The sequence below is a fragment of the Phyllostomus hastatus genome, unplaced genomic scaffold (assembly GCF_019186645.2).
Source record: "Phyllostomus hastatus isolate PE091 unplaced genomic scaffold, TTU_PhHast_1.1 phas_scaffold_755, whole genome shotgun sequence".
In the NCBI taxonomy this organism is placed as follows: Eukaryota; Metazoa; Chordata; class Mammalia; order Chiroptera; family Phyllostomidae; genus Phyllostomus; species Phyllostomus hastatus.
In genome coordinates, this window is record NW_025334039.1 from 8,502,519 (window position 1) to 8,529,275 (window position 26,757).

General features: G+C 38.0%; 1 protein-coding gene across 10 annotated transcripts in view; it reads left to right on the forward strand.

Annotated features, from left to right (window-relative positions):
• ANKS1B (ankyrin repeat and sterile alpha motif domain containing 1B) overlaps positions 1–26,757 on the forward strand; it is an 830,913-nt gene that overhangs the window by 465,093 nt on the left and 339,063 nt on the right. For 6 of the 10 annotated variants that reach the window (XM_045826440.1, XM_045826441.1, XM_045826442.1 and 3 more), the window contains exon 15: positions 22,895–23,001. In XM_045826440.1, coding sequence (XP_045682396.1) covers positions 22,895–23,001 — 107 coding nt within the window. Of the gene's footprint in view, positions 1–22,497; positions 23,002–26,757 lie in introns of those variants that run through there. The other 4 variants (XM_045826446.1, XM_045826447.1, XM_045826449.1 and 1 more) reach the window with 3 other exon arrangements.

Consider the following 26,757-nt stretch of genomic DNA (forward strand, 5'->3'; position numbering starts at 1 on the left):
CTTCCTAACAGTACTTGAAAGTAGGCAGAACAGGCATTATTCTCCATAATCTATAGACAAGAAAGCTAAAGCATGTCACATAGCTAGTGACTTTCAAAACTGGGATTGGAATTTAGATCTCTGACTCCACATCCAGGAGACTTTTCTACCATGAACTTGGGGCACCAAATCTCTTCTTTATTCTGGACATATTCTACACTTGAACCCAAATAAAGCTTAACTGTAAATCTTCTCTAGTCTCCTAGGCCAAACTCAAGACTCACATCCTCCATGAAACATTCTCCTCCCTCCCATTTGATCTTTAACTTCTTTAATCTTTGATGGTTTGATGAAGCATTGATAGATTTTTGACATATTTTTAACTGTTTTGCAATCTAAATGTGAAGATATACTGTCTTACCATTTTTTATTTGTCATGATATTAAGCACAGTGTTTACCTTAAGGTAAAAACAGATTACTTGTTTAATGAATAATCACAAAACAACAGAAGAATTTATACTCAAATGCCATAAAACTACTCCCTGTTCTTTAGAAAACACACCCACTTAAGATGGTAAGGCACATTTTATTTCAGGACTATGCCCTTTATATTTGGCACTATAAATAAAATGTGTTTATGGGCATTGCATTTGACATATTTGATTTCCCATTGAATGTTGCCATTAACTTTCTTTGGGCAATATTAGGGATAAATTTCCCAAAATGTGTTTCATAGATCATTAGTCCCTCAAGGTGTCTAATAAAAATGTGGAGAGTAACCCAAAGCTACATAAGGTCAGGCAACATCAATGCTATATGTCCCTTCTTGCATATTCATGAAGCAAATCAATATTTCAAAGATTTTGAGAAAATCTATATTAAAGAAACCTGTTGAACTTCTTATCCTTGTATTTCCCAAACTTACTTGATCACCGGAACCATAGTGTGCATTATTCCTTTTATTATAGCATAGAATTTTATAAACTTAGACACACCTTATGTTAGCCCCAATCCAATCATTGAAGATGACCTGCAATAGTTTCTTTTACATGACCGACAACAGCTAGATCACCTGTGACAGCGGTAGTAGATGTGGTCGTCATCATCATTGTCCCTAAATCCTTTGGTTCTAGATGCAACTCTTGTTTTTTATTCTTTCCAAATATTTCATGTAATTAATAACTAAAATTTGTCTTGAGAAAGTCTCTTTCTTTTCCTCAGTAGAAAAATTAAATTTGTTTTGATCTCCAATTTTCAAATATGTAAATATTATTTTGAAAAGTAAAATTTACTTTTGTGAAGGGCACCTCGATTTTTTAACACATTTAAGATAAAACCAAAGGAAAATACTTTTGCTTATTGACCTGCTGTTTATAATCTTTCACTGTGAGGCTGTGAAACCAGTTCCCTTTGATCATTGCCCAAATGAAAGCTAAAATCTCCTAGAACATTAATCCTGCAGAAACAAATCATAGGTTTCAAGTTCAGTGAGTGGTTAGAGCTTTGGAAGATAGTATACCAGCCTGAAAATGGATACAGTTTTGCTCCAAGAGCAGAGCATTGGAAATTTTTATAAAGTTCAAGGTTTCTCTCAACTCAGAATTTCATTCAACTCCATTGAAATCAAGAAGCATTCACTCTACCTAAATGAAAGGAAGGTAGGGGAAAATTCTCTTGCCCTCAAGGAACTTCCTTTAATTTAAGACTATAACTCCAATCTTGGGAAAATCAGAAGAATCCAGTAACCAGAAAATAGCCAGCTTTGGATATCTAAGAAATAAACCTCCAGCAATGAGTTTCTATTCTGCTGTTTAGGGGGGAAAAATTAAGTGCTGCTTAGACCTGTTGTTTAGAAAGCTTTCCTATGGAAGCTAAAGTTATGTATCTGATTTCTATAAGCATTTACTCCTTCATTCAAAAATGTTTTTTTGAGTGAAACAGTAAGAAAAATAAAGCTTTGTGCAGGGCTCACTCCTGGGACAGAGGTGATTAAGGCATGGCTTCCACCACTTAGGTGTTTAATGTCTGGTGAAAAATATAATACATATACATAAATATTACACAGTATCAAAAGTGAAAAGTGCCATGTAAGAGACACAGATAAGGTGTTGTGGGAACTTGTAGGAGGAAGTTATTTCCTCCCTGGAGTATCCTTATGGAGGACATGGAAGGACCTTGAAGAACCAATAGAATAAAGCATTTAGGAAATTGGGAATGAGGATGGGGGTGGCCATAGGATGTGGCAGGTAGAGAGGGTAGCATGAGCAAAAACTGGGGCAAGAAGGAATGAAGCAGGTAATGAGTACAAGAAGGTATTTACTTAAACATGGAGGGAAGGGAATATGAATGAATGTGAGGTAGAGTAAGCCCAAATAATGGAAACCCTTGAAAGCCATATAATGATAATGATGCTAATACTAAATAAAAATAGTCATAGTAGTTATAGTAATAGTGGAAATTAACATTCATTGTGGATATATCATATGGCAAGTACTGTTCTAAGTATTATTTAACTTCTCAACAATCCTATGAAATAAAAACTCTCTATATAGATTCTTCTAACTTTATAGATGAAGACATGGCCCCACAGAGACATTTTGACTATGATTAAATAAGACTTAACTCTTATTAAACTTAGAAAAGTTGCTAGGATTCATATGCTAGGTCAGCTGTCGCATGGCCCTAAACTACTCCCTAATTACAAAATGCTATTGAAATCAAGGATGGGAGGAAAGGGAATGCACAATTCCATTCTAGAGTATGTATCATGTTAAAATAGACAACTCCACTAATAGTAAGCATGTGTTTTCACTAAACCTATTTCTTATCATTATGTTTAGTTAACCTAGAATGTGCATTTGATTTAGAGGAACACTTTGGTTCATATAAATAAACACTACAACCTAAGCTTTATTACATTATTGTTAACGTCTTTTCCTACATTGTTTTTATATTTGGTATTCCTTTGTAATGCTGAAGCACTATTTTTATTACCCTGATATGAAGTTAGTCATTCATAGTTCAAAAGATTGTAAATGAGTTGACAAGACTGTGAATGAAGGTTTTAGATCTACAATTAACTGGCACTTGGCCTTGATAAGCTAAATTTTTGTTCCATTTTACTTCAACTACATCTAAAACTACAAAAAATGTTGTTGTTATTTTATTACTCGGGTCCTAAGTTACTTATCTGTGAACCATTAGGTGAAATATGTGTGCAAAATTATTTTCAATTAAACCGTGTTTGATAAAACCCACAGCAGAAGGCCGCTTTTGTCAAAATCAAGAGAAAAAAATAGAAGCTCAAGATAAAATACTACAGTATATCGATGAAAGAAACCAAAAGTAATTAAATAAAACATACTTATTGAGATTAAAAACATGAATACAATTTATGTAAAATTTTAGAATCTGATTATGAACATAAGAAGGATATATTCACATATTAAAACAACTACAGTACAACCTGGGCAGACTTTACCAAATGTTGATGGAAGTTAAAGATGTTATTTAGTTGCTAGAAGAATTCAACATAGAACAAAATGATATGTGGACACAGTAGAAAGCAACATATTAGAAATTTAATTGTTATATTTAAAAACAAAATAAATAATGATTATAGAATTTAAAACAGTATCAATCTTGTTCTATCTACTATCAGCTAGCTCCATGAATGCTACTGAGATGGTCTTTAATATTTTATTTTTAAAAATTTATCTTAGAATCTAGAGGTGCTGAAGAAGAGATTTTCTTTATTGACCATCAGTTTTCTTAGATCTATCAACAAACCCTGAGAGTAAATACAGAGAGTAAAATATTATTTACAAAACCAAAAAGCAGGAAAGAAATGAAATTACTATTTTATGGAATATCTTGGATCTGAAAGCTTAAGTTGACTCAAGCATAAAGGTATATTTCTAAAACATACAACACATTTTTTAATATTTATAAAATATAAAGGAGATATATCAAAAAAAAGCCAAGGAAAATTCAAGTTTCAGGTGCTACTTGACCCTGACATCTCAAAAGAGTTTATTTGGACACAGCTCCTTCCCATTTCTCTGCTCTATTCTCCTTCTTGGCTTTATCCTCAGGTCCCTAAGTGGAGGAAATAAGACTGCGAACGCCACCGAACCTACGTGTTCACCATATTTTGTCCTGTGTGCATGGTAGGGGTAAGGTAGATTAACAAAATTCTTTGGTTTTGAGTCTAACTTTTATTCACTTGAATTTGGTCACATGCTGAACCTTTAGTGAAACACTCTGGCCAGGGGTACATAAAATAGCCAGATGAATTATGAGTAATAGTATTAGATATCTATTGATGCATAACAAATTACCACAAAATTCAGCAGCATAAAACACACATTTTAAAAAAAATCTCACGGTTTCTGTGGTCAGGAACCTGGCATAGCTTACTGGGTTCTTGCTTCAGGCTCTCTCACAACGCTGCAGTCTGTGTGTTGGCCAGGGCTGGAGCTCGTCTGAATCCTAAGCTGAGAAAGGGTCCACTTCCAAGTTCACTCACATGATCATTGGCAGGATTCAGTTCCTTTGGGTATTGGACTGTGGGCCTCTTCTCCCGGCTGGACATTGGTATTCCTCAGTTCCTTGCCACAAGACTCTATATAGCAACTTGTTTCATCAAAGACAGCAAAGGCGAGGGTCTCCTAGTAAGATGAAGTCTGAATTTCTGTAATCTAATCATCGAGGTGACATGCTGACAATGTTGAGGTATTCTGTTGGTTAGAAGCAAGTTACTGAAGGGTTTGTCCACAGATTTGAGTTACATGTCCATCCCTGATGATGGGGTGCAAGATACTCTTTCCAAAGCACAGGAGCTGAGAGCTAGTGAAGGGTTAAGATCCCCACCCCCTCAAGGAAAATAGAAAATTGGGTCATTATGGAAAGAGAGGAATGGATGCTGCATGGTGAAAACAACTGTTCATGACATATTACCAGGTTTGGTTCTGGGTTTTTTAGAAAACAAGAGAAAGCTCTTTTTCTATCCCCATGACTTTGAGTCATTATTAATCTCAATGCTTGTTTTAAATTACCTAATTATATGTTTATATTATGGAATGAAGTTGTTTTGGTCTGTTAATTCAACATTTCTAAGCCAACTCTATTTCTTTTTTATTTTGGGTTTATATTCTAATTTTTAGCCAGAGCCTCTATCTGAAACAGATTAACATTTCTGCTTGTGAAATTGCTGAGATTGTCTTGTGTTGAGAATTACATGCAAGCTTGAGGCTCAATTTCTCTCAAAACTCATCCTACTTTATCTAAAGAGACATTTTGTGGTTGCTGAGACAATGAAGCAAAACCATGTCTGTAGCCCTGACTTCAGGATTTTAGTAGAAAATGGAAATTAACCTTGAGGTTAAAAATAGTTTAAGGGGCTTCTATTTTATAGAAATCATAGATTTACTAGTTGACTTTATCAGTAAGAAAGTAAACAAGTCCTCATCACAATGGGTATTTACTGGGAAGATTTCATAATAGTTAAAATTGTCAGGCTAAGGCGATTAAATGAATTCAGTGCCTTATCTGGTTTCATACTTAATCACAAGGCATCTGTTAGAGTGATGGGTATTAAATCTGACCCAGAGTTTCTTGATGAGTTCTTTCAAAATCATGGATTTCATGCATTTTAGACAATGTTTGACTGACTCAGCAGGTTGATTTTTTGAAATTTGCTTATGGCTCAGGAGCCAATTAATATTAATAACAGTCCTGGCCAGGGTGCTCAGTTGGTTGGAACATTATCCTGCACACCAAAAGGTTGCAAGTTTGATTCCTGGTCAAGGCACATACCTAGGTTGTGGGCTCCACCCCTTCTCAGGGTGCATGCAGGAGACAGCCAATCACTGTCTTTCTCTCTCTCTCTCCCCTGTCCCCTCTCTCTTTCCCATCTTCTCTCTCTACAAGGCCTGTCCAACCTTTTGGCATCTCTGGGCCGTGCTGGAAGAAGAACAGTTGTCCTGGGCCACACATTAAATTAAAAAATACTAATGAAAACTAATGAGCATAAAAAAATTTTAAGTAAATGTACAATTTTGTGTTGGGCCGAATTCATAGTCCTCTGGGCTGCATGCAGCCCACGGGCCATGGGTTGGACACCCCTGCCTTAACTCAATAAACATATCCTCAGGTGAGGATTAACATTTATATATAAAACATTATTATATGCATTATTTATTGTAAATAAATACTACTATAGCTAGTAATATATAACTAATAGTTACTATATAGTGAATATTTTTACTTTTTCACTAATATTTGTTCAACACATGATTTATATACCAAGTACTAATCTAAGCATTTTCAAGATTTATCAGTTCTTTTAATCTTCACACCAATCACATTTTTAAAAATGATCTTGTGTTCGTTTCCTATTTACCACTTTGTAATACATGCACAGAACATTTGGAATTTCGATCTCCTCCTGTCCAGAGTTTTCATTTGCCATGAGTATCGAGCTAAGTTTGAACCAATTAGATGAGGTGTCTCTGAGAAGAATCAACCCCACGTCTAACTTCTGTGGTTGAAGCATGGCAGGCCAAGTTCCTTGGACAGGAAATTCAATCAGTTACTGCACCGGGGCTTACTGTGGAGGGTTCGAAGAGACTGAGGACACTCGGAATTTCCTCTACTTAGAGACTAACCCTAAATACTTGCTTGTGTCACTTAGTCTGTTTGCTTTATAAGAGAGAAAGCCCTACAGGCTTCCTGTGTCTCCCTGCTTCCAGCTTCCTCCCTGCATTTGTCTGTCTCTCACGTTCTCCCAGAGATTGTTTGGACCACACAGATTTGATTATATCTCTCTGTTATTGAGAAAGAAAGTGCTCCTTGTCTTGGCATATAGGTTTCTTGATTATCTGTCTCCTGCCTACATGTCTCACCCCGTTCCTTGTAGCACTTCCCTCCTGAGATATGTGCAGATAGCCTTTGCATTCCAGCAATAATTAATTATTTGCACCATTTTTTACTCAAATATACCTTTCACTCATGTAATTCCCTCTGCCTGGAATACCCTTGTATGAGTCAGGATTCTCCAGAGAAGCAAAACCAATAGGATACACACACACACACACACACACACACACACACACACGAGGGGATTTATTATAGGAATGGGCCCACACCATTATGGAAACTGAGAAGTTTTATACTCTGCCATCTGCAAGCTGGAGAACCAGGAGAGCCGACAGTGTAATTCAGTCTGAGTCCAAAGGCCTGACAGTCTTAGATGCTGACCGTGGAAGTCCTGGTCCCAATTTGAAGGCCCCAGAACCAGGAGTGCCAAGGTCAAAGTGCAGGAGAAGATGAATGTAGCATCATAAGCTGAGAGTACATCCACTCTTCCTCTGACTTCATTCTAATAAGCCCTCTACAGATTGGGTGATACCCCCCAAAACTGGCGAGGGTGGTCTTCTTTACTTAGTCTACAGACTCAGATGTGAATCTCCTCTGGAAACAGCCTCACAGACACACAAGAAATAATTGTTTTGCCAGCCCTCTCAGCATCCTTTAACCCAGTCACCTTGACACATAAAACTAACTATTATAACCATCTTCCTTTTATTTGCCTCATGAACTCCTACTAAATCTTCAAGTCGCAGATCAATTGAACTCTTCTGTAAACTCTCTTAAGCCCTTCACCTAAGCCAAATTAAGCACCCTTTCCTTTTTTCTGCCTTCTTACATTTGGTACACACCACCATTGTAGCATTTGTCATCCCCCATGGTACTCTTCTCCCCGCTGGATGGTGGGTCCTAGAGAGCAGGGCAGGGCTGGGCTGCTTTTCCCCCTGCCAAACATGGTCACTGGCACACAGGAGGCCGTGATGACTTTGGGTTGTATTCAGCTTCTTCTCAAAGATTCAGACATTTGCCAGAAGCCTTAAAGGAAGGATAAATGAGAATTAAATCATGGAATTACTATTTCTTAAAATTAGGTATGCCCTGATTAAATATATATATATTTATATATTTTATATATATATGTATATATATATTTATGTGTGTGTGTGTGTGTGTCTGCCAGAAGATTTTAGACTGAAATCTCATTTCCTGTTTTAGATCATACCCCAGTGCATAAGTTGTCAGATCTGTTTTGTAAAGCCTGGTATTTCTTCAGTGTTTCATGAAGTTTTTAGTTCAAAATAAAATTCAAGGCCGTAGGGAAGATTGAATCTAAGCTCCTCACTTCCCTTAGCATTTAAACACCAAAGTATAAATCTTGGAACATTTTCCTACTTAAATCTTGGCTTCATGATCCAGAACTCTGTTGACCCACAATGTTGCACGATTCTTGGAACAGCTAATCTCTTTTCTTTTCCCTGGTCTCCCACCTCTGCTGTGCATTTCTGTTTGTGTTGCTGAATGGCTGCCCTTTTATTGGCGGAAAAAGCATTGTTCTTATTGCATTATCTCTCTTCTTGCTAATTTTCATTGTCACTTTTTCTCCATAAGGAAAATAAATATGTAACTTATGTTTCTCAGCTCAGAGGGCTTTTTTTAGAACAGGAAAAATGAGATACTGATGCTTTTTAGTTAAAAATAGAATCGGTGGGATCTTTCTTTCACTATCCCACAGGAGCAAACACCGTTCACTCCCAGCCCCTACACCTGTATTACAAGCTTAAAAGACAGGAAAGTAGGCTCACATAGAGACCATTGCTGTTGTTATTAGTTGAATGTGCAATTTCTCTCCAAAATATGGGTCTAGCCTTTTTATTTCAGTGGGCTTTTTTACCAGTCTCTTGAAAAATGACCAGTCTTTATTTGAAACATGTTGGAATAAGTAACCAGTAGTCCCCTTTTTCACTTTTGAAGCTGGGCATATGAACCATTCCTTCTTGTCATTGCCACTGCAGCTCTTTCTTCTCTTTCTGCCTTCGGATGGTTGTGAAACCAGCCTGCCCGTGCTGAGACCTGGTCCTTGGTGCGTGAGATAAGACAAAGCCTCTAATGATATCATGGGTTTGGGAATTCTGATCACTTCACAGTACAATGCGCTTTCCTCTATTATTTGGCCAGACGGCTGACTCCATTCATTGTTGTCTGTCTGCAACGAAGAGAGCTGGGCAAGAAAAAGCACTGATGGTTCAGGACCAGTTCCTCTGATTGAGGGACAAATGAACAACACAAGTATGTGTTTTACTGACAGCAAAGATAATAGCATTTGAAGAGCGCTTTGTAATTCATAGTGATTTTCCCACACGTGTTAGTTCATTTTAGCGTCAAACAAAACCATAAGGTAGGTGGGGTGAGGTGTCACCCTCACTTCACCAAAGAAAAATGAAGCCGCAGAAACTTGCTCAAGCAGAACTGTACCCTTTCTATCGCTCCATGCTCCATCTCAAGCACAGAAACAGCAAATATTGATGTAATGAAGAAGGGCCAAAATTCAAAGCCATTGCCGCCTGTCTCCAGGGTCTAGGCTCTTGACCGTCATGCTGCACTGGCTCCCCATGAGGCAGCCTCGCCCTGGACACACAGCACTGGCAGCCACGCACTGCAGACCAGAGGCCGAGCACCCATGTGGAAACGACACCGAAGCGGCTGTTTTCTAGAATCGCAGAAAAGCCCTTTGTTAGAGTGGAATAAAAATATCCACTGATCAGAAGGGTTTTACCCTTCTCCCACCTCTCATTATCCCCTCCTGCTTTTCCCCATTGCTTTACACTTTAGAATCCATGGATAATGAATGTTAAGATGAAGAGTGGGAAGAAGAATAAACAGAAAAACCGGGACAAGCTTTTAAGACAAACCTGCTGGCTGTGTATGGGCACACATTCTCCCTCCCGCAGAAGGGCTGGTTTCCCGCCCTCTGCACCTGGCACGGAGGAGCCATACCGAGTCGTGGCTAGAAGCTACAGCCCTGGGACCAGGCTACCGGGGATTTAGTCTAATGGGGTGACTTTACACAACTGAGGACCCCATGTAGCTTATTCTCCTCCCCTGGGAAGGGGAGCTGATAACAGCTGTATGTCACAAGGTTGTCGTGAAATAGGAGCTAATACATGCAGAACGTTGAGAATCTGACCAGAGTAAATGAATGTTTGCTATTATTTTACATAATAAGAGAACGTTTAAAAGGTCAGACACATGGTAGGTACTCAATAAGCACAAGCTCCCCATTTTGTATTGTTATTCTGTTACAGTTGTCCCACCTTCCCCCCAGTCCCCACACCACCACCCCAAGTTGCTCTCCCCTTCCCCGCCCACCCATCCCTTTCTTTATATATGATTTAGATCACTCAGAAGAGTCACATTCATTGAAAAGTACGTGCCTCTTGTCAGTTACCTTGGAACTATGATAAGTAGGTGCTTACTACATTTTTGCTTGGTTAGCCAGTTTGTTTGTTTTTACTCTTTTCCAGTGGCTCTTCTTCATCCCTTCCTAAATGCCATTTTCCTACTCAAACAGGTGTGATAACTGCCACCTCGGCCAAATCGGTTTACCCATGTTAACAGGTTCATCTAGTAGAACCTGTTGAAACAGATAGTGTGTCAGGTTTCTGTTCATGGAACCTGGCAGTTTTCTCTAATTCATTTCTTCTTTCTATGTGGCCTCAATAAGCAATCGTATTTCTAAGTTTTAACTCCTCTCATCTCAAATGACATTTTCTGGGTAATAGACCAGTTTTCTCCAGTAGCCTATAATTTCATATGTGCAAGGATGTTCAAAGCTAAATCCCACCTCCTAGCAAATTGCATGGAACCAGAGGTACTTTATAAGTATTTGCTGAAGATGTCAGTCAATGCTGAAGGCATGAGTAAAATATAAAAAGAAGCATCCTCTTCCCACAGTAACTGAGACCTAATTAAGAGACATCTGCAATGAATCGGAATATTAGTTGCCTTCTACTTTTAAAAGAGAAAGTTGATTTTTGAAACCTAAACTGATACCATGGATTTAATTTAATACAGTTATAACAGTTTTCGGACAGTATCCTTGAGTAAGTCCACATTCATCTCAATCACCAAGGCTTTCGATGGTGACATTATATACAGTGAGAACAGTTAAGAACATGTCAAAATTAAGCTAGTCCTCCACTTTCCAGTGTCACCAGGCCATTACAATAGAGAGCAGGATACTGGAGTTTGGACTCACGGTTCCCGCCGCCTCAGATTCCTTTTTCATAGATACAGAATGGCTTGCTTCGTCACTGTATTCCAGTCTCTGTTCCAATGTCCCTTTTTCAGAGAGGCATTCCCTCATAATTTTGGCTAAGATAAGTCACTTCCCTCCCCCACCATTTTCTATTTCCTTTTCTTTCTTTAAAAAAAAACATTTAAAACTAGGTTTATTCAGGTATGACTGACATACAATAAACTGCACAAATTTAAAGTGTCCAGTTTGGTGATTGACAGATGGGACACCTGTGAAACCATTGCCCCAGTCAAGAAAATAAACATCCATCCCCTCCAAAAGTTTCCTCGTGTCCCTTTGTCATCCCTGCCACTCCCCTTCTCCCCATCCCCAGGTAGTCATCGATCCACTTGTCCACCACTGTGGATAAGTTTGTGATCTCTAGAATTTTATATAAATGGTATTGTACAAAATGCAGTCTTTGGAGGGGGATTCTAGTTTCTTTTACTCTGCAGAATTATTTTTACATTCATCTATGTGATGCATGCATGAATCTGTTCCTTTTTACTGCTGAGTAATAATCCATTGCGTGAACAGGCCACGATTTGTGGATCCATTCATCTGCTGGTGCACATTTAGGCTGTTTCCAGCTGTTGGCTGCTGTGAACATTCACATACAAGTCTCTGGATGGCATATGCTTGCATTTTTCTTGGGGAAACGCCCAGCAGTAGTATAGCTGGGCCATGTAGTAGATGTATATTGACTTTTTAAGAAATACTCTTTTTCCTGTGGTGGTTGGACCATTTTACATCCCCACTGGCTGTGTCCGAGAATCCCAGTTGATCCACATCATTGTCAACACTTGGTGTGGTCAGCGTTTTTTCATTTTACACATTCCAATGAGTGGTATCACATTGTAGTTTTCACTTGTACTTTCTTAATATCAAATGATGAACATCTTTGCATGTGCTTATTTCCTGGGTATATGTCTTCCCTGGTAAAGTGTCTGTTTAAATCTTTAGCTTATTTAAAATCATTGATTTCTTGTTTCCTTGTTACTAAATTTTGAGAGTTTTTTATATATGTGATACAAGACTGTTATCAGATATAATTTGCAAATGCTTTCTTCTCATCAGCAGTTTGTCTTTTAATTCCCGTAAGAGTGTCTTTCAAAGAGCAGAATTTTAAAATTTTGATGAATTCTAATGATCATTTTTCTTTTAGAATTGTGCTTTTGTTGCTTAGCCCAAGTTCAAGATTTTCCCTAAAACTATTTTCCTAAATTTTCTTCTAGAAGTTTTATACATTGAGATTTTACACTTAGAACTGTGATTATTATATAAAGTGCAAGATATGGATTGAAATCTGTTTTTTTGTATATGGACCTCCAGCTGTTGCAGCACCGTTCACAGATAAGTTTCTCCTTTCCCCCCAGCATTGCCTTTTCACCTTTGTCAAAAACCAGTCGGGCCTCTGTGTGTCAGTTTGTTTCTAAACCCTTCCTTCTGTTCCATGCATCTCTTTGTCTGCCCTAAGACTAATACACCACTGTGGTAATGACCCTAGCTTTAGATGGCCGTAACTTCAAATAGCATACCTTCTCCAGTTTTGTTCTTTGTCAAAGTTATTTGGATTATTCCTGGTCCTTTGCATTTCCATAGAAACTTTAGGAAAAGTTTGACAATTTATGCACATACACAAATTTAAGCCTTTTGGAATTATAATCCCTTTTGGGATTACAATGAATCTATCAATAAATTGGGGAAAAACTGACATATTAAAACAATGTTGAGTCCTTCAATCCATGAGCATGCTTTATTGTTCTATTTATTGAGGTTTTATATGATTTCTTCCAGCAGTGCTTTGTAGTTTTAAGTGTATAGGTCTGACGAGTTTTTCTGACAGATTTACTTCTTAAAATTTCTTGTTTTCTATGCCATTGTAAATAATGCAGTTTTTAATTTCAAGTTCTGGTTGTTCATCGTTAGTGTCTAGAAATACAATGGACTTCTATATATTGATCCTGTATCTAGCAACCTTGCTAAATGCGTTATACTGGTGGCTTTTTATGTGTATCTCACAGGATTTTATATATAGATGATCATGTCCTGTGCAAACAGAAACAGTTGAACTTTATCCTTTCAAGCTGGACACACTTTATTTCTTTTTCACCATTCATTGTGCTGGCTCGAATTCTGGGACAACGTTAGATGGAAATGGTGAGAGTGGGCATCCTCGCCTGGCTCTCTGAATTTAGCAGGAAAGCGTTCAGTCTTTCACAAGTAGGTTGTTTATAGATGCCTTTTTATGAGGTTTGAGAAATTCCTTTCTAGTTCGCTGAGAGTTTTTATGAGGAATGGATGTTGGGGTTTTTCAAATGATTTTTTTCTGCAAATGCTGAGAGGATCTTATGGTTTTTCTTTAGTAATTAATATGGTGAATTATATTAATTGGGTTTTGAGTGTTAAAGAAAGGTTGCATTATTGGGATAAACCCAACTTGGGCATGTTTTATTATTTTTATGTGATAGTGAATATATTTGTTGAGATTTAAAGAATTGTTACGTCTGTGTGCATGACAAACATTGACCTGTGGTTTTCTTTTTCTTTTTTTTTTAAAGATTTTATTTATTTATTTCTAGAGAGTGAAGGGCGGGAGAAAGAGATAGAGAGAAACATCAATGTGTGGTTGCTGGGGGCTGTGGCCTGCAACCCAGGCATGTGCCCTGACTGGGAATCGAACCTGCAACACTTTGGTTCACAGCCCGCACTCAATCCACTGAGCTACGCCAGCCAGGGCTGACCTGTGGTTTTCTTTTCTCAAATGGCTTTATCCAATTTGGGTATCAGAGTAATGCTGACTTCATATCTTGAATTATGAAAATGTTTAAGTATAATTACTTTAATAAAAAGATATTCAGTTAGGAAACTTTTCATGAGTGAGCTTTGATAGTTGTGTCTTTCAATAAATTTATCCATTTCACTTAAGTTGTTGGATTTTTTAGCATAAAATTATTCATAATATTTCTTTATTATCCTTATTAATATCTGTAGTCGCTGTAAGTCTATCACTTCTGTCATTCTTCATATTGGTTAATTATTTATTCTGGGTTTTTTCCTGGTTAGCCTGACCAGTGCTTTATCAGTTTTATGGGTTATCTCCAATAACAGTTTTTTTTTGTTTCATTGATTTATTCTATTGATATTTCTTTTTTCTATTTTATTTATTTTTTAATTTTTATTTTATTTCTGCTTACTTGAAAAACTTTTGGTTTTCTCATTTCTTAAACTAGATGATAGAATTATTGATTTGAAATTTTCTTTATTCCTAATTTAGATATTTAATGCTATAAATTTCTCTTTAAGTACCACTGTAGCTAAAGCCACAAATTTTAATATGCTGTACTATTATTTTCATTTAGTTCAAAATTTTCTGAGTATATGAGAATGTATTTTTAAAAAACCCAAATAAAAAACAGAAATACCAAGATGGAGAAAGTTATGAGGATATAATACAACAGTGATCAAAAAATCTTTACAATAATTAAATCTAAACTGATATGATAAACACAATGTGGGAGTTCTACATACATATTGAATAAGGGATCATTAAACAAAAGGAATATCTTATAAGTAAAATGCTAGTAATAGACTAGAGCAAAGTTTTAAAAGTGATTATCAGCAAAACCTAAGAATAGGTTGGGGAAAGGTGAAGGAAAAACATTTTAGAAATTACAACACATATGAGAATAGAGAAGAAAATATATTCTGAAAGCCTAATTTTACTGAAGTGAGTGAGAAATTGACTGTATTAAAGAGGGAAAGAATTAGTACCTTATTTTCAAATAATTCTAGAAAAGCATATCTGATATTTAGAGCAGGAAAAAGAAAAGTAATCATGAATGGAGTGGAGAAGTATCGCAAAATCTCAAATTTCAAAAGGCAAAAATGGAATGAATAGGAATATCATGAGACCATAAAATTGAAGAAAAAGAAAATAAGGAAACAAAGTTGTAGGTAAATATAAACATAAAATAAGATGAAATGATTAAAATCAAGCATGATTTTCATTACCCTAGATTTATTTGTCTATTAAAATGTAAGCCACCAGATTGTAGGGGTTTTTTAATAATACCAGATTAAAAAATAATTCATTATAGGCTATTTAATACAGACATATTTTCTAAATTCTCATTTTAGAAAGTTAAAAACAGGCTAGACACCAAAAACATGATCATTAAAGGAAAAATTGATACATTGACTTCATCAAAATTAAAAACTTTAGCTCTGCAAAAATCTGGAGAATCAAAGACAGACTACAGACTGGGAACAAATATTTGTGAATAAAAAAATCTACAAAGACCTTGTATTGATAATATAGAGAGCCCTCAAAATTCAATAATATCAAAACCAAACAACCCAGTTAGAAAATAAGCAAAAGACGTAAACAGACATTTTACCAAAAAGGATGCGTGAATGCCAAATAAACACATAAAAATATGTTCACCATCAGTAGCCATGAGGGAAATGCAAATTAAAATCACAATAAAGTACCATTACACACCTATCAGAATAGCTAACATTTCCTAAAAAATAGTGATTGCAACAAATTCTGGTGAAGATGCAAAGACACTTTCTCTCTCATACATTTCTAAATAGAATGTAAAATGGTACAACCACTCTGGAAAATAATACAACAGTTTATTATAAAATGAAACATGCATTTACCGCATGACCCAGCAATTGCACTCTTAGACATTTATCCTAGATAAAAGGAAACTTATGTTCACAGAAAAACCTATACACTAATGATCATAAAAGCTTTATTTGTAACAGCTAAAAGCTGCAAATGACCCAAATGTCTTTCAGTGGGTGAATTATTAATCAAACTCTAATACATCCATATCATGGAAAACTACTCAGCAATAAAAAGAAATGAGTTACTGAGCCCTGGCTGGTGTGGCTTAATGGATTGAGCACCAGACTGCAAAGGAAAGGGTCACAGGTTCGATTCCCAATCAGGGCACATGCCTGGGTTGCAGGCCAGGTCCCAGTAGGGGGCGAGCAAGAGGCAACCACATATTGCTGTTTCTCTCCCTCTCTTTCTCCCTCCCTTCACCTCTCTCTAAAAATAAATAAATAAAATCTTTAAAAAAAAAGAAATGAGCTACTGATACACAGAATAACTTGTATGGGTTTCCAGGGAATTATGCTGAATGGAAAAAGACCATCCCAAGCTCGCACACTGTATGATTCCATGCATCTAACAGTCTTGAAATGACAAAATGATAGAGGTTGAGAACAGATTAGTAGTTGCTAGTGGGAGAGGGAGGGAGATGGCTATGGCTATGAAAGGGTACCAGGAAGGATTCTTGGGATGGTAGTATATTTATCTTGACCTTGATTATGGTCACATGGTCTACATGTGATAAAATTGCAAAGAACTAAACACATACAACACATACATGCACACACATACACAAATAAGCACCTGTAAAACTGGTGAAATCTGAGTAAGATCAATGGATTTTACCAACACCAACTACCTGATTGTGATACTATGCTATAGATGTACAGGGCGCTACCATTGGGGAAAACTGGGTGAAGTCCACACAAAATCTTTCTCATTATTTCTTATAATTGCAGGTGAATCTATAATGAACTCAAAATACAAAGTTTTTAAAAAGAAAATGAAGGGGTGGGCCTGGAGATAACATGCAAAGAAATGAATAAAATACAGTGTATCAAAATTGTGCACTACTGTAATTTAAAGAATAAATTATGGCTTATCATTCACTTGGTAGAATTTCTATCAGGCTTTGTTGGAAAAGTAAGGTTCAGAAAAGTGAGTGAGGTATGATTATATTTTTATGAAAAACTGTCCAAAGTAACCCCTGCATTTACATATCATATACATATGCATGCATGTATATTGATACATATCTGTGTCTGTGCCAATGGGTGAATGTGCATGAAAGATACACACTAGTTTGTTATCATGAATACTTTAAGGACAGGATGGATGACACAGATAGTATGGAGGGATGGGGGAAGAAGTAACAAAAAAATGGAAGAAGAACAAAAACTAGAGAACACTAAAAATAGCAGTATGTATAAAACAATAGCAGTGTACACATATCCAGCTGTGTGTATTTTGTTCTTATAAATGTAAAGAAAATTAAGAATTATTTTTATTATTTTTGTCTTATTATTATTCAATAATTGTGAATTGATTGAGTTATAATTTATACATCATTCAATTCACCCATTTACAGTGTATAATTCAGTGGTTCTTAGTATATTCACAGAGCTGTGCAACTACCACCACAGTCAATTTTAAACCATTTTTATCACCTTAGAAAGAAACCCCGTATCTATTAACAGTCACTGACTTTTAACCCCCAAGCCTCTCTCCCTACCGCCAGGCAACCACTAATCTACATTCTGTTCCTATAGATTTGCCTTTTCTGGATATTTCATATAAATGGAATCATACAAAATATATGATATTTTACAAATGGCTTCTTTCACTTTTAATGTTTCCAAAGTTCATCCGTGTTATAGCATCTATCGGTAACTCATTTCTTCTTATTGCCACACAGTATCTCATTTTATGGGTCTGTCACATGGTATTTATCCACTCAAGGGTGCAGCCTTGCCCGTGGGCGCAGCCATCCTGGGACGACAGTGGTCACAGCAGAGGTCTCTTTCTCTCTTTCCCCAACCCTTCTTTTCAGCTATAATCCTCTTGTGGTATCACACCCAGATATCAGGCTCCACTAGTGGCCAGCTGATTTCTATGTTGTTTTTGACAGCTCCCTGAGATATGAACTGTTCCAGCGTCTTGTCCAGTTACACTGGAATGGTTGTTAAGGCCAGCCTTGGAAGTTTGTTAAGACTGCAAGAGGACACTTCCCACTGTCTCTTTTTCTGATTCTCTACAACTAGCTGGCCTACCACTGAGCTAGTTGCCCTAAGGGAGATACTAGTCAGTGTTCTTTTAATTGCTTATCATAAAAATCTTTATTGTTTTCAATAACCCACTTAGGCTTGAATGCCCTCATACTCTATTTCAAATAATATCAATTTCTTGGGGTAGAGCTTTACAGCACTCTCTACTTAGGGACGGACTCTCCCCTTTGGCAAGAGCTTTGAACCACTCTTCTGGGCTCTGGGCAGGGATGGTAGCCTCATCTCCTCCACTTGACTTTCTGGGCCTGGGACCTCAGGCCTAGGATCAAGCTGGATGAGGGCACTGAGGGCCTCACCACTCCCAGGCTGCTGCAGTGGGTGGAGCCTCCACTTTATGAATGGGGGCTGGGAGGGAAAAGGGAACCCATGGCATCGCAGCTACACATGCACAGAAATCTAACCTCTGAAATTTAACTTGGAGTTAGGGGAATCGGAAACGTTACTGGCCCACCTCTTTTGATGAGGTACCGTGTGCCATGGGTGGGAGCTGAGGAGAGACAGAGCCGTGTCCTCTTGGGCCCAGCCACCCAGAGTGGAGTTTCTTTCCAGCTGAGCTGGGAGGGAACCAGTCATGGCTCCATGGCCATAGATTCTCTCTGTTCTTAACACAACTTGAATAGATATTCTTGAATAATATGTCTTCATCCTCTGTATGTTTCTGAGACAATTTCCAGAGATTCCAAGTGGTGGTTTCATTTTCCTATACAATTATGCTTGCTTGGCCTGGGGTAGGGTCCATGGAGCTCTTTGCATTGCCATTCTGGAAAGGGAACCCTCAGGATTATTTTTTGAAAGACTGTGTCAAAGAAAATTCCTGGTTTCATCACACGCTATGAGCTTCAATTCCCTTATCTCTAAATGGGGATAATAATCCACGCCACACTGCTTCGGACATAGTAGCCCAGAATAACTTTTAGTTTCTTCCTTCCCTCCTCTTATCTCACTTTTGGGACTTAAGGAAGTTCTAGTTGAATGAAGGTGCCCGCCCACTAATGTGTTGTTCTGCTTTAAGAATTTGAAGGCTCCAAGAAAATGTTTCAAGGAAACGTATACTTAAGCACTATTGAAAATGACCTTCAGACCTGGACCCGGTTTCTTTTAGAGGTTCAGCTCCTGAGAAAATACTTTAACTAAATAACTTTAATTACATGACTCAAGGTCCTTTCTTCTTCTTCTCCCCACCTCACCACCTCTCTCCACCCAATTGTCTCCTAACTCCCCGCTGGCATTGTAACCTTTCACCAAAATACGAGAACTTCTGAGTATAAATTGAATGATTGAACAGTTAAAAGGATAAAATTGAATCAGTCTATAAAATAATTTGTCAAGTGGTTAGTACCCAGTATTCTGTCTGAGCTATTTTTGTATAGCATCCTAGACCTTGAACCCCCCCATGGATAAATGATAGATAGATATAGATCTCTCTCTTTCTATTAAGAAACAAAAATCCTATGAAAGTCATTTCCATTGCCATTCATTTATGTAACCAAGATGATTTAATTCCTTAGATGTGTGTGGCACTCTTCCCTGTACTTCAGCCCTGTTTTGCATCTCAAGAGAGGAGATGGGATTTGAGGAGCTGGCCGATAGGCATATGTCTTACCAAGTCCAAACGTTATTGCAGCGTTTGCTGGCTCTTTGTGTAGTTTATTCACCTACCCACAGCTGAGAGTGATCGAGGGGAACCATGCGGATGTGAGCCTAGGAGAGGCTGCAATTAATACTTCATTCCACCCGGTACCAGCATTAGAGACGTCCAAGGGCAAATTGTGTTTTGTTCTTAACATCTCATACCAGTAATATTGTGAACCAGAATTTCTTAAAATGGATTTCTAGACAGCTACAAACGTTTTGACCTTCCTAAGAGACCTGGAACCAATCAAGGATAAATTGTAATCAAGTGAAAGAGAGGATGAGGATTATAAACAAAAATTCACCTGAAAATTCTATTTAGAAACCCAACTATCTTCTTTTGTAAAGACTTCACATACTTGGGAGAGATTTAAAAACAAAAAAAAAATTTAAATAAAAACTAGGAGGATGTTCTGTAGTTTGGATCATGAAAATAAAGTTCCATGATTTGGGTTGGCAGAGTCATTCTGATCCCTTACTGTGTGCAATATTAGAAAGACATTCCTACATTCAAGAATAAGTCTTATACACCAACTAGCAACTTTAGTTAAAGTAACTAGTAACTTTAACGTGAGACAGAAAATACGTGTTATAATAGAGAATCTAAAAATGCCACTTAAGATAAATAAAGAAGAGATTTATTCCCATTAGGGGGGATTAGAGGAGGTTTCATAAAAAAAGTGTCACCTGATTCTAAGCCAATGACGGGGAGGAAATGTGGGAACGTAATAAAGCCAACCGACATACGTTACAGGCTGCCTTTAGAGACCAGCCAGTAGTCCCAGCTAATGGGAACCCTGGGGAGAGGGAAATAAAGGTGGATTATTTGTAGCTGATCATAAAGAGGCCCCAAAATATCATCAAAGAAGTCAAGAGTTTATTTTGAAGCCAACTGGAAACCATGAAAGAGTTTTGGAAAAGCGAGTAATAATGAAAATAGTACTTGAGAGAACTTATTCTGACACTTACAATATAAAATAGGTTTTTGAAATATCAGGGGTGGGAAGACCGATGCCACAGGCACTGCTGCCTTAGGCCAGGGGGCCTGGATGCGGGGAGCAGGGTTAAAGCCAGTCGTTCCATAAACAGGAAATAGAATCAAGGGACTGAAAGCTGGAGACTCTACAGTGAGGGATGACAAGAACTTGGGAACTGATGGCAGCAGTGAAGGAGAGAGTGTGCAAGACATTTTCAAGTTTAATGTCTGTGTTCTGGGAGGTTGACGATGTTTTTAAAAAGAGGAAGGAAACGGAAAGATAAGATTTGGGGAAAGAAGAAAAATGATGTTTCATTTATTCAATAAATACTTAGTGAGCATTTACTGTGCACCAGGCCCTGTTCATGGTGGGGGAGGGGGGAGTTGATCAGAGTTATTTTTAATTTTTAAAACACCAGTGTGGCCCTGGCTGGCATAGCTCAGTGGATTGAGCGTGGGCTGTGAACCAAAGCACCGCAGGTTCAATTCCCAGTCAGGGCACATGTCTGGGTTGCAGGCCACGGCCCCCAGCAACTGCACATTGATGTTTCTCTCTCTCTCTCTCTCTCTTTCTCCCTCCCTTCCCTCTCTAAAAATAAATAAATAAAATCTTTTAAAAAAACAAGTAAATTTAATTATAAAAAAACCCACCCATGTGAAAAAGGCACTGTTCTCACTCTGGGACTCCGAAGGCAGAGCTGGAGCCAGTGAGTAGAGTCAGGTAGGAAGTAAAATATCTTTCTAATAAATGGAGTCTTCTTGATAAGTAGTAAGAGCTCTGTTACAGGCAGCATTCAAGCATAAATTAGATGACATTCTTCCAGGAACACTGTGACAAGGGGTTCATGTGGCCAGGGGTGGTGAGGGCAGGGCTGGGGGGCGGGTAGACTAACCTTTTTTCAAGTTCTTTCCTAATCTGAAGTAAGTCTTATTCTTCCTGAAGATCTGGCCCTATGGGTTCTATTATTACTCTCTCCTCTCTCTTAATTATTAAATTAATTACTCAGTCTGGCTGCCATTCAGTAAAACTCACACATTTACATCTGTTATTCTTGAATTATTTTTGGTTAGGGCTGCTCTTCTTTATTTAAAAATTCTACCCAGTAATGTTACCTTTATAGCTAATTTAGAATGATAACACTGGCAGACACGGTTTATAAATATCAGAGGGGAGAAGGATTTTTTGTGCCTGGTAATACTTTTGTTTGAAAGAAGCCATGCAAACAAGAAATGAATTATCTTGACTTCAGGATTGAGATGCAGTTTCTGTATTTTGCAGTAATTCAAAAATGAAAAAAAAAAAAAAGAATCTCAGAGAAGTTCCTCTTGATGCCGTGTGGTAAAGAAAGAGAATCATTATTCTCCAAACACTGTAAAGCTTCAGATCAGCAACGTTTATCTGTGCTGCATTTTAGAAAGAAGAAGAAAGGGAAGGAGAGAAAGGGGAACAGGGAACCTGTAGGGAGCTCCGCTATAAGCTATAGTTAACGCTTTGCATTTCCTGGTGTCTTTTGAAACGTAAAATTCCACAACAAATAGCTCTGTAACGCATAACCGGTATGAAGATTCAATTCAGATTTAAGCACTTTGGTTTGCTTTTGAGTCTTGCTATTTTCTGCATTTGTTTTGACTGCTCTCATCATTCAAGATTGACGCTTGGATGGGTGTGTAGGAGGAAGCAGCTTACAGCTTGCAGACAAAAAAAAATATCTGCCTTATCTGATGGCTATTATTGAAAATGCGAGGTGTAGCCTGGGCTGGGTAATGAAGGGGAGCGAGCGAGGGGGAGCAGGGAGCAGGGAGCTGCATACTGATGAGTGTAGGAGTACTTGATAAAAAGAATTCTGGCTGCTGGCCGTGCATTGCTTATTGTGGAGTACTCCAACAATCACATAGAACGCAGACCAGCCTAAGCCGACAGCTTGATGTGCCTTCTTCTGCTGCCCGGTTTTGGGGGCTGTGTGACGTACTGGTCGGTAGTAAAGATTAATATGTAAGAAATGTGGAGCTAGGATCAAGTCATACTCCGCAGCCTGCCTGGCAAACTATGTTTTACTTCTGACTTTGCTCTCTCGCTGAGAACATTAATCTGTCAAGCTGGCGGGCTCCTTTGATAGCAACTTTCCCAGGAGCATGATGTGGCAATGCCACCTCTCAGCCCAGGACTACCGCTATTACCCCGTGGACGGCTACTCCCTGCTTAAACGCTTCCCTCTTCATCCTCTTACAGGACCCAGATGCCCTGTCCAAACAGTGGGACAATGGTTGGAAAGCATTGGGCTACCTCAGTACGAGAACCACCTGATGGCTAATGGATTTGACAATGTGCAGTTTATGGTAAGATGCTCTCTGTGTCCACGGAGCTGCCTTTTGTCTGTCTTTGCTTCTTCTGTGTTTGACAGGGCGCACAGGCAGCCCGATGTGCACCCAAACCGGTCAGTCGTATATGTGTAGCTGCCTCGGGAAATCGGATGCCCTTAGGACTGAACTTGCTGTGTACATGTAGACACTTGCTGAGAAATGATGTCTCTAGGCATCCGTATACATATGTATTATATGAATGAACCGGTGAGAGTACTATTTATAGGCAGTGGGAGAAGATTAACATTTATATTCTCCCTGTCATTCCTCCTGTGGTTTTTATAAATTTGTTGTCTCAGAATATTCAGTTCGATTATAGCACTCTTCAGCTGATTCTAGATTCCTAAAAACATATATTTCATTTGAGCATCAGCATTTAGTGATTAATTAGACAATTTGTTCTGTTTACGGTGCAAAGCTCATTTTTTTTTCCTGATAATTGTTTGATAAAGCAGTTTAAATCGGGTGGACAACCTTCAGTTCCTTAGCAAACTGCTTCAGATAGACAGTTACAGAGAGCATTCACTAACTTACGTATGTGGATTGTGGGGCATTGAAGTATTGTATATTTAGGTGGAAAATAAACACTTCCATCAGTTAGCTGTCAATCCTGAGAAAGAGAGGCTAATGGACTAACTACATTCATGTACTTCTGCTGCTCACTGCTGTGCATGCAATCTAGACCTGCTGTGTGCAAACTTCTCACCACGGGGAATACAGGTGAGCAGGAGGACGGGGCGCTGCGCAGACCCGTGATACAGCCCTCTAATCATTCAGATACCTCCCCTCGTGCTCATCAGTTTCCCTTGTTAACTTACGTCACTGCCCTTGTTACCTTTCCTGGCTTGGGAGGTCCCATGACACATACTGCCTATCCCTAAATTTAGAGAGAGCTTCATAGCACAGGCATGTAGCATGAAAAAGGCTTGTAGAAATCATTAATAGCTATTTCTAAGTAAAATGCTGGGGCCGACGCCCGATGCTTATTAATACTAGAAACGATCACCAAATACTGAGAGCTAGTCAGGTCTTTTTATCTCCACTGGAGATCATTTTACTCCACGCCTGACTTGACTATTGTAGATTTGAAAATTACTCAAATTGTTAAACTTCTGCTTTTCTCCCCCAAAATATGTATACCCCATGAGCTTTTTTAAAAAAAACCTACATAAATGCATCAAAACATATGCACCCTAAGTAATTGTATACATAGTAGTCTTTATGAACCTGGTTTTTTTTTACAGTGAAATACACAGCTACTGTTATTTTTCTCATGTTTAAGAATACCATCACTGATCAGACAGGCAAGATATTGTGGATATTGAAATAGGAAAAAAGTCAGATTTTTTCCATTGCTCTCGGAGTCGTAGGATGCTGAGCAGATTTAGGACAGATTGGGGACACCAAACAGATGACACCAAGAATTAGAGAAACAGAATGAAAGTCTTTGCGTCGCTGCTTATGTTTACTGCACATTCTGATAAGCATTCTTCCTCCCTGTCTTCACTTGAGATAAGACCTTCTCACTCCTATTCCTCAAACCCTTGTCCATGTTTATTCTGCTCTCATGAGAAGTTTGGTAGGTTTCTTGGATTCTCTGGAATGTTTGGCTGCTTTGAAACATTTTAATGAAGCATGATTTTCTTCTGCATGTTAAACACTTTCCAGCAAATAGAATCCCTTTTTTTTTAAAAGCCTAGAATGGAAAGTCTAATCAAACAGGTTTCAGATAAGCATGTGGAGCGCATAACCAACATTCATGAATGAAATATGTACGAGCATGCTGGAACGTGCCTGGGGGGCAGGAACCCTGCACATACACGGCCAAACCAGGGTCCGATCTGCTCCGTAAATTATTGTCTTTAGTTTTCCAGTCCTAAGCATTCCAAGTATTGTGTATGATTTTCCAGAAATTAAGAAAACCTGGTTAATTCAGACAAATCAGTCAAACACTTTCCTCATGAGACAGAGTGAAATGTTGAAAAAGTTTGGATTGTCATTTAGAGGAATTTGTGATTATGAAATGAAGCAGACCATAGAACAGTGTTGTCGATTATTGCTTTCTATGCTGCCACCCAGCAATTTATTTGCTACTACTGTCGTAAAAGTCAATTTCTGCCCCTATGAAAATTATTTATTGATCTCCATAATCTAATTTATTTCATTATGAACTTAGTTAAAGTACACTAATATGATCAGCCCACATCAAGAAACAGATTTCATGAATGTGATGAGAAATCTGTTAGAGCTGCTCCGTCTCCACTCAGTATCATCCTAGCTTTTGTTTTCCTTGAAGCGCATTCTGACCTGCATTTATTCATCCTGTTGCCTAAGCAACAAGCATCACACTCCTGTTAACTAGGATGTAGTGCAGGTCTTATCAGCTTTTTAGAGCAAGTCAGGAGAGACATCAAGAGGATATAATTAATGTTAGTTAAAATATCATAGTACATCCATGCATAGATACACTTTATTGAGGAAATATTCTCAAGAGTTAACTTTTCACTTAATCAATATTCTATTAACGAATGGGAGTTTTAAAGGATCCACATAAGTGACTTTCAAAGTATTTACTGAAATCTGTAACAGAATTTTTTGCTCATTCTGCTCTGCATATTCTCACACATAAACATGATACGTGGATAGTTTGTCTACATTGCTATGATTAACTTTAATAAAGATTTCTTACATCAATTTCTAGACATGGTTAGAAAAGAAGGACCAACCCCCTTTTATTTTTAATTGTCTGTTAGTTATTGCTTCTCCTTTGGGTCTTTTATACTTACCCTTGATTTTATTGAGGTGTGACTCTGAAGGTCAAAATTTCAAACTTTTTCCTTATGTATCTAGTTCTGGGTTGCAGAATAGTTGTGCACACAGTTTTGACCCTTCCGAATCCTTAAGTATATAAAGTAAATGGAAACTGACACAATCAGTGAATAGCTACAAAAGCACATCAGGTCACATAAGACTTGGGGAAAGTCAGATCTATGCTGCAATCACAAGCTCCTTCAACACAAAACGCAAGCCGCACTCTACCTGTTCGCGCCCACAGAAGTCATACCTCAGCTCCCTCCTTTTTAGGCACATCAGCCTGCGACTCACTAGCCCCTGGTCTTTTGCAGTAGTGGTCCTCTGGCATCCCACCTGTTCACCCAAATTTGCAACATATATAATGTATCTAATTTTCAGAGTTACTTTATTTTTTCCACCAAGGAGTTCAAGTATGTAATGATTACCATACAAAATGCACGTACTTTGTACTTATTTACTTCCTTACTGTATATGTTTCCATCATGTCTTTTTTCAGAGTCTGATGATGACTGCTTCCTTAATTTTAAGTCGCAAAGTATCTGTTCTTGTCTGGATGGCTGCTCATTTGTAGTCTCCCCTCTCCCCTCTCCTGAACAGCTATTTCCTTTCCTTCCCCTCTGTCTTTCCTCCTTGAGGTCTAACTCAATTCCTGCCTTGTTTGTGTAGCTCTCCCTAATGACTCCGGTCCTCAGCAGCCTCTCTTTCCTCTGAACCCATGTAGTGGCTGCATTCGGTATGAAAAATTACCTTTGGCATGCCATTATTCACTCTCTAGAATTAGGAGTTAAGTTTTCACTTACATATATCTTGTCTCCTCAGTTAGACTGGAAGCTTGTCAAGTCCAAGTTCTGTGTATTCAGTTTTCTTTTTGTTTTTCTGAAAGATTTGTCAGTCTTATTTGTATTCATTTATTTTTTT